Source organism: Corvus brachyrhynchos, unplaced genomic scaffold, assembly GCF_000691975.1.
Source record: "Corvus brachyrhynchos isolate BGI_N302 unplaced genomic scaffold, ASM69197v1 scaffold191, whole genome shotgun sequence".
NCBI lineage: Eukaryota > Metazoa > Chordata > Aves > Passeriformes > Corvidae > Corvus > Corvus brachyrhynchos.
In genome coordinates this window covers 19791-28666 of record NW_008236487.1, presented here as the reverse complement: position 1 = coordinate 28666, position 8876 = coordinate 19791, and the positions used below count along the sequence as shown (strand labels likewise).

Here is an 8876-nt window from a genome sequence, read left to right as displayed (position 1 = left end):
TGATGAGGCTCTTCTCACAGTAACGCTGAACCTGTTGGAGAGAAGACAGGAAATGAACTGGCATTCACCACCCCTTCTGCCATCCTGCTGTCCTTGATCCCTGTCGAGCAGAGCTGTCACTTGCCATGCTTTTGGGGAGAGGTGCACAGCTCTTTGTGGTCACTGCCTGCCACACAAGAGTTTTACAATGACATTCCAGAGTGAAAAGACACAGTGTTAAGGTGCTGTGTTTGGAGGTTCAAGGCGGCAGTTAGGTTACTGGAGTAGTAGAATTTCTGCATCCACAGCCCTTACAGAGTAGCTTTGCCTACAGACAGCTAGAAAGCAGATTCTGCCGTGTGGGCTTTGGCTCTACTTCCAGCTCTCACACACGCTCCAAATAATCTCGAACAAGTCACCACCACCTGTGCCCTAACAGACAATGTTTGCATTACCTTGAAGAGGTTGATATTGTCAATCTGGCTCTGAAATAGAAAGTCATTGATGGATTTTAGCACTGTCCCTGAAAGAAAAGAGGGAAAAGGGGAAAAGAAATTATTACCTACTGCTGGGCCTGCACCCCTTACTGCCCCATACCCATGTCCCTGACTGAGAGCTGCATACCTCAGGAGTTCACTCCAGTCTTACCTGTTTGGGAAACTGCCTGACATCCAGGATTCTGGTTCACATTACCTGTAAAGCATGAAACCAATTCAGGGAAGGCTTGAATCTGTCTCAAAATTAAGCAAGAAACTAAAGACTGAACTTGATAGGAACAGTGCACAAAAAACCCAAGAAGTAACTACGGCTCTGCAACACGTAGCTATACAGACAAAACATCAGCTCCCACTCAGTTTTCATTTACCCTGTAGAGTAGCCCTACATTGTAGGACACGTGTGCTGCTGCATCCTAAGGACCACCTACATTTCTTCTGTGGCAGAAAGCAGCAGGTAGGGTGGGTGATCAGAAATGCTCGCACACTACATAGTCATGCTGCAAAGACCAGTGGACAGGGACTGCAATGCATCCTTCACCCCTCCTCAACGCAGCAGCAGGGAGCTGGGAAGCACAGAGGCTGGCAGGTAACTGAGACAAGGGGAAAAACCTAAGGACACCTACATGCCCAGAGCCCAACAGCCAGAACAGGATTAATTGCTGCCACGCACTGCATTTTATGTCCTAGTGTTTAACACCCACCTCACATCTCACTTTTGCAACCCCTGTCCCAAAGGGCTGCATTTCCCCAGGGCATGGAGGAAGTTCCTTTATGAACTTAGGACATGCTCTCCTCAAGACACACTAAGGTCTAGCAAACAGATCATTTGAAAAAAGGAGTCCTGCAAATTCCTGTGGATCTAAAATCAAAGCAAAACAGTATTTTCTCACAAAGGAAAGGCACCACTCAAGAAAGATTCATTCTGCAGATGCATGCTGACACAAATAGAGGCCTTGCTACCAGATAACTGAGATATTAATTTCATGCAGTTCTTGTACGACACTGTTATGCATCTGTTACACATCTGCTGTATTCCTCACTTAGCATCTTATATCATCCCCATTCCAACTGGATCTGAAAACCACACAGAAAGAGAAGGAAACTACCAACTTACAATGTCATCTGCTGCTCTTCAGCTACTAAAACAAAGAGAAGGGTTCAACTAGACACCAGTCAACTTCCCCACATACAAACCAGCCTGAGAAATAAAATTACTGGCATCTGAACTTATACATGACAGCAACACTTTCCTGAAGTTTCTGCAGAGGGGGAAGGGGCACAGTGTCCTGAGGAAGCACTAACTAGCTCAGAGTCTGTCAGTAACCCTGGAGACACGAGAGGTCTGCTTACCTCCCAGCATGGCCACAAACCGCTCCAGTAAATACAGGATCTGCTTAATGTACATCAAGTTCTTTGCCTTCAAATGTTTCCTATGAAAAATGAGACACATTTAGGCCCCAAATCATCTTCAGGGATGAACACAAGCAGCTGAGCTTGAAACAAGTACATGAACTCTTCTTCATTTTGCTGAGATGGGAACTAGGATTTTTTGCAGGTTCACTCCCCCTGTTTGTGACAGGGCACAGTCTTCTGGATATCCTGCCCAAGGTTGTCCCAAAGCACTTACCCATGCTCCCCCCACTGTTCTTACTACTGCACTTCTCCTTGCGTATTAATTATAGTTTGTTTATTACGATGGCAGTGATGCCTCAAGACCCTATTGCAATAATGCTCCACAACTTCAGAGTTATTGAGCACAACAATCAGCCACTGCAGGGATGGCAAGATGCAGAGCCAGAACCCACATACAGCTTCCTCCTCCTCAGAGCTTCCTGCCTCTACCATAATGCCAGTCAGCACATGAAAGACTAAGGTCCCTGAGAGGCATGAAAGACTGAATCTTTTGAAAGTCTGCATCACAAAGTACAAGTGATTAGAGGGAGATACTGGGAAAGGAACTGAGTGTATAAGGGAAATCCAGAATCCTCAGGGTGTCCCCTTCTCACTGCTTAATACTAGCCCCAGGAGTCTGACTTAGATGGATTCTAGACAGGGATAATGAAGCAAGTGTCTTTTCATCTGCAGAACTCTTAATGCAGTAACTTTCCACTGGGGAAAAGCAAGAAAGACCCTGCAGCCATGAGGCAATCCAAGGCATCCACAGACCTTGCCTCTGCTGTGCTGTTTTCCGCTGAGATTCTCACCTGTATCTCTCCATGTACTGTGACAGCTGGGAGTGGGCACAGCACAGCTACACAAACAGAAAGCAGAAGCTGTTGTTATAAAGGAGACAAGAAAGGACACTGCTGGAAGAAGAGCTCCCTCTCCTTTCACAGGCTGTGACTCACCTGAGAGCCGCTGACCTCGGCACTATGGATACAGGTGATGGTGTCTATGAGGTTGTGGGCCTCGTCAATGATCACAACCTGGTCCTTCAGCTTGATCCCGGCAGCATTCCTGGTAGGCTCATGCAAAAGCATCTGATAGGGCAGCACCACCAGCTACAGGAGAAGCATGCACTTCCCTGATTCCAGCTCTCATCCTTACAAACTTAAGGCATTCTACAACCACTCATTAACAGCCCGTATCAGAGGGCCTTGCAGAATTCAGCCAAGTGACTCATTATTATTATGGGAAAGGTAGGAAAAAAGCCAGGAGCACATGCTTGAGGGGGGCATCGGGATACAAGCTGAAGAGAAATGATTATGCTACAATTGCATATGGGCTCAGGTTACCTTCCAAATCTCCTCTAGAGCACTGAAAGCATGTCTTCAGAGAGAACCCAGCAAGGAAGAAGAGTGGTGTAAGAGCTAAGAGTACACCCATGTGTCAGTATTGCCTCACACTTGCTGAACCTTTCAAGTATTTCAAAATGCTGAGACATACAGCATCCCTATGAACTTCTGATGGGAATTCTCATTTTCCTTTGCTTTCTGAGCAAAACTGTAGCTTGACAGAAACACAGCCTGTTTCCTACAGACTCCCCCAATCTAAGTAACAGTAATAGAGGGAGCAGGCCATCAGTTCCTTCTTAGAGTGCCTGGCTTTAATGTCAGTAAAACTGTTACACCTTACCTGAGCAGCAGGGATGGCGAATCGACTCCCATAATATGGGCAGGCTTTGGTCTCCCTTCCCAAGGACACCAACTGCTCAATGTCCTTCACTTCCACTAGAACTTCATCACGGAGAAACTGCATTTGCTCGTAGGAATAAAATGGGCACACCGTGCGACTCACCCGTCTCTTCTTCCCCTCATTCACCTCATCACTCTTCTTTTCTAACAGCAGAAATCAAAAGAAAGCTATGAACAACACACACAGCAGCCTAGAACAACCACTTTGCAGAACCTCATGGATTTCAAAGCAAGCTTTGTCATGTGTATTCCTGACCTATCACCTATTTAAAAATTATTCAGCAGTAACATTTCCTTCTCCACAGTGGACACTACTCTTGCCAGTTAGATTTAGCATATGACATCTTCCAACATTTTTGGTACTGAGTTAACAAACGCAAGTATCTTTCCAGTGCAGAAATCCTGACCAAATTAAGACACTCAGAAAATTTATCCTGATCTCAGCACAGCCTGGAGACCAAGAAAAGTAAAAGCACCAAGGAGTCCTTTTCCTCCAACCTGTCATTTCCAAGCTCCTACCACTCTAGCTAGAACGGACTGGCAGTGCCCACTGTCTCCACACTCTCATGACAGCTTTATTGGGAATTGCTTCCCCAGGCTGGGAGCGTTCCTACCATGTTTGTTCTTTTGCATCTCCATGCAGCGGTCATTGATGAGCTGGAGAGCGCCCAGGCGTCGCACCTCCTCATTCACACACAGGTTCTGGCATGTGCAAAGAGAGGAAGAGGAAGGGAGTCAATTCAGAACTGAGTGCCTCCTGTGCACCCTCTGCTGTAAAATGAAAGATTTTCTTGAAAGCAATCTCAGGCCAGATTCCAAAAAGGAAAAGTCTACCAGTCAGACACTGTGCATGCTAACTGCTACAAACATGCTCGAAACCCACAGAAACTTAGGAGAAAAAAACGAGAAAAAGAGGGCTCACTGCTACGCAACAGCTTCTGAAAATTGCTGCCAGAAGTACTACTCTACTAAGACGACCACCTTCTCAGTGACTCGGACATCTGTAATACACCATATCAGAAAAGGTAAAACAGATTCTTGCATTTACATCAAAAGGTTAATGACCAAAACAGAGTTCACGGAAAAATGTACAGCACACAGATCTGTGTTCCGATTCATGCCTGCTTTAGTTTTTCAGTAGGAGACTCAGTCAATCCCCAAGGTGACTTCTGGTGGCACCAGACCCACACAGCTCCTGGCAATGTGTTCTGGGTCTCTTGAGAACAGCACCACGTACCTGCCTGGATCCCAAGGAGACCAGACGCGTGTCTTTGCCAAAAGGACTTTTCTGCACCTCGCGCACAAACTGGGACAGCTGGGAGTGAGTGCGGCTGCAGTAGTAGATCTGCAATGAGGAAGAACAAAGGGAAGACAAGAAGAACATGGAAGCCAACCTATGATCAATCCTACAAGGAAGCAGCCAAGCACTTCAACAAGGTTCACCTTGCTCAAGCCTTCAAAAACACAAGGGAAGGCACACATGTTTGAGTGCCACCTTAGAACTGTTGAGGCCAAAAGCTCCACTTTTGTTTTTCCTTCTGCATTTGCCATTGTTTCCATTTAATTTTCCAAGGTCTCTATAAAACAGGGACTCACCATGGCAAAGTAATAAAAAATTATTTATTGCAGTGTGCTTTTACAGCAAGCCACAGCAAAAATTAGTAAGTGCTAGCACAGCAAGCTGCTTAGGCAGGCAGTGTAGTCCAGAAGGAGATGAACACAGCAGAACTAGTTGTCTTTATCAAGAAACCTGGCAGGTTTTGGATGCTAGCTCCTAAATCCTTCTGTACTGCCTGACTGTTGGAAAGGTGCAAGGAAGCCATAATTCTGCTCACTCCTACACTATTCTATGAAGTGGCACTATTTACTTTCCTCATCTCACCTTAGTCACATGCTCCTCTTCCAAATCATCATCGTCTTCTTCCAGCCTAAGAAAGAAAAAGCTCAAACAGTCTCCTTTCAGCAGACCACTGACAGTAAAAATCAAACGATGCTCCACTACAAGAATGAGGTCTCAAGAGAGATTAAGTCATCTCAAGAAAAGCCTCCGATCCCAACTCAGGTGGTAGAAGAAAAATCAACTTTTAAAGAATAGTGTAAGTGTGCATATTCAACTCAAGCCTTTCTCTTTAGAAGAAAAATCTCTTCTAGGTCATGCCTTTTGCAAGTTCAAGATTTTTTTTTCTTTTGATTCAGGGGCTTCTAGTCCTCAGGCATAAGCTAATCAGTGCTATACTATTCTTTGGTGAGCTTATTTATTTTTGTAAAGCTTTCCCTTTAGAAGCAATTTACCACCCTCCAGCTATTGCATAAAGAAAGGCTTCAGGAAAGCATTCAGCTGCCATAGAGCTCCTCAAAGGCAACAGCAGTTTAATGTTTGATAAACTAACTACATATAAAAAAAGTAGTTAAGTGTTCTTCAATTTTTAAGGCAGAAGACTCTGTCTAGACATTAATTAGTAAATTTGTATTTTAAATGCATTTGACTTTTTGTGTTGAAGTATGGCTTCTGGCTTTCTGCATAAAGCAAATGCATGAGGGAGAAAAGTGTGCATGGGGTTTTCATGCCAAAGCTCTGTCTCAGAAACGTGAACATCTCTGCTTTTAGAGTAACAAAAGATGTCAGTGCTAATCTGCAGAACTGACAGCTTCCTCTGGTGTCCTGAGTTCCATTCTGCTTTTCTAATGCAAGGAACTTGATCTTGAGTCATTCACTCAGCATCCAGAGGCACTCTCTGGGAAACTGAGTGTGGATAAAGGCAGGACACTGCCACACACTTTAAGATGCACTTTCTCAGAAAGCACTTCAAGTCGCTCAGATCAGTCTAACAAAAGTTTAAAAAAAAACCAAACTAAAATAAAATCCACCTAAACAACCAATTAAATAAAAACCCAGAACAACCACCACTTTGTACTGTTTGAAAAGGTGAGAAACACTTTTTTAATAAAATATGCACAACCTCTTTAATCAGGGCAAGACAAAAATTAGAAATAAGTTTCCTTAGCATGGAATCCCCCCTCAGTCCCTGTCCTTACCCAGATACCACTTTCTTTTCGTCATCACTCTCATATTCAGCAAGAATCAACTCCTCCTCATTGTGATCCAGCTGGTCTAGAACACCCTCTCCAGCTCCCTGTGGAAGAGCCTCCTTGCTGAGCTGAAGAAGGCGCTTTGCCTCATCCTCCTCGCATCTCTGGAAGGAACACAAGAGCACAGTATTTTCCAGATAAAAAGAGTAGCACAGGGGTTGCCTTATGGCATGGACAGGTCAGAAGACAGCACAGTCCCTCACAGAAGGCTGAAGCTGTTCAGCCCCACAGAATGCAGCCGTTACCAACAACCAAAGACTTACCCACACAGACAGTTATGAGGGGGAAACATAAAGGACCTTCTCTGCACAGGCCTACTGAACTAACAGACCCTCAATTAAATGTTCATGTAATCCAGTATTAGTTGCTTAAAGTGGCCCATAAAAGATGTCTGCCTGAGAGAAAATAGTGTGTAAATAAACCTGAACAAACAAAGATGTGAGGACATAATCAAACACTCTGTGCACATTTAACTCAAAGCTAGAAGCAGCTCAGCATCTGGTTTAGAACAAGATTTCTCTTGCTGTTTTTTTCTCCAGTTGTGTGACTGTTACTCTAACACAGGTTTACCTCTCCACAAAAATTCAATTAAACTGTTGAAGAACTTCTGATTAACTTCTGTGTCACGATAAAGAAAAGTTCATTTTTTCCATCTGAAAACAGTATCTTCCAACATCAATGAGCATTTTGTTACCATGGCATTATACAGAAAATGCAGTTAGTAAGCACTACAGAAGAGAGGAATCAGTCGCTTTTCCAAATCTCCATAATATTTCTCTTATTTGCTTTCTTGCTTTTCATCATGCTTCCCATTTCACATGCTCTTCATCCCCTTTTAAGACAGAAGGTTTTTTTCCATTTGGTTTTTTGCCATTCTTTACTATTTCTGTCATATCCTTTTGACAGGTGTTGACCAAAACATTACACAGTATTTGAGATGGAGCACACTACAAATTAATAACCTGGCAGCCTAATAAATCTGTCTATTTGAGGACCTAAACTGAGTATTTCTGGGAAGTTTGACTCATATAATCAAAAAGCAACAAGAGCACTGAGGCCAGTTCATGTATCTAAATGACAGGAAAATATATCTGTGAACTTCAATACCATTTTTATTCCAGAAGTAGAGTGTTCACACATGCTCATAAAACAGAGATCTTGCCAAAAAAAGCCTCCAAGTATTAAAGCTTTTAGAAGTACAGCAGAGGGCCAGAAGGCAATCAGAATACACATAATTTCTGCCCACACACAAACATTTTCACAGGAAATTATCGATGCACAAATTGTTTTTCACATCTGTGCTTTTAAAAGAAAATCCAACAAATAGTTTTGGATGACCGATTTCAGAAATCTCATACAAAAATCTCCTCAAACAGGCGGGCTGGAAAAGTCAGTGTGAAGTCACACATAAGCAAGTATGAACAACACTGAAGGTAACTAAAACAGAAAGCTCTGATCTCTGTGGAGTAACTCACCTTCCTCTTTGCTGCGTATTTTAACTGCACGTTATGCCGAATTTTCTCAAGATGATCTTCTCGCTTTTTCCTTCTGATCTGCTCTTCCTACAATAGAGGGAGAGTGAAGGTAGAATGAAGTGGATTTAGTCCTCAACTCTTGGTATCACTACTTACGCTCTGGGCATAGAAAAAAGATTAAATGAAACAAAATTGCCAGTACACGGTCAATTCTCCCGGAGTGCTCGCCTACTGAGTGTTACTCTCCTCAAAGCAATATAGCTTCCTGTCTCGGGCAACCTGCAGGCAAAGACCACCACCACCAAATTTGCCTCACGTGTTTTCCCCTCATCATCCAGGATACAGGAACAGTTTGCCCAGAGAAGTGGTGGAGTTCCCTTCCCTGGAGATATTGAAAAGCCGCCTGGACACTGGGTACCTCGCTCTAGGGACTCCGCTCGAGCAGGGAGGCTGTTCTAGGTGACCTCCAGTGGTCCGTTCCAGCCCCGGCCATTCTGTGACTATGTGATATCAGCCCTCCCGATCCTCTCTCCTCGTTATTTCACCCGTCCTCTACACACGAGCGCTTCCCCACCTTCAGCCTGTCTACCATGTCCCGCTCCTCCTTCTTCTGCACGAAGGCCGTGACCCAGTCCGGCTCCCCGGCCGCGTCCGCGCTGCCCGGCCGTGCCTGCTGCGGGGTCAGCCCGTCCTTCCCGCTG

The 8876-nt window shown here is 44.4% G+C and overlaps 1 protein-coding gene across 1 annotated transcript in view; it reads right to left on the bottom strand.

Annotated features, from left to right (window-relative positions):
• DDX11 (DEAD/H-box helicase 11) overlaps nucleotides 1-8876 on the bottom strand; it is a 17921-nt gene that overhangs the window by 7636 nt on the left and 1409 nt on the right. Inside the window, exons 2-14 of the mRNA XM_008644021.2 lie at nucleotides 8750-8873; nucleotides 8176-8262; nucleotides 6647-6804; nucleotides 5493-5538; nucleotides 4848-4955; nucleotides 4225-4312; nucleotides 3552-3754; nucleotides 2825-2977; nucleotides 2681-2727; nucleotides 1827-1906; nucleotides 628-672; nucleotides 435-502; nucleotides 1-31 (exon numbers count right to left, since the gene is read on the bottom strand). The exon at nucleotides 1-31 is cut by the window's left edge and continues 23 nt beyond it. Coding sequence (XP_008642243.1) covers nucleotides 1-31; nucleotides 435-502; nucleotides 628-672; nucleotides 1827-1906; nucleotides 2681-2727; nucleotides 2825-2977; nucleotides 3552-3754; nucleotides 4225-4312; nucleotides 4848-4955; nucleotides 5493-5538; nucleotides 6647-6804; nucleotides 8176-8262; nucleotides 8750-8873 — 1238 coding nt within the window. The remainder of the gene's footprint in view (nucleotides 32-434; nucleotides 503-627; nucleotides 673-1826; nucleotides 1907-2680; nucleotides 2728-2824; nucleotides 2978-3551; nucleotides 3755-4224; nucleotides 4313-4847; nucleotides 4956-5492; nucleotides 5539-6646; nucleotides 6805-8175; nucleotides 8263-8749; nucleotides 8874-8876) is intronic.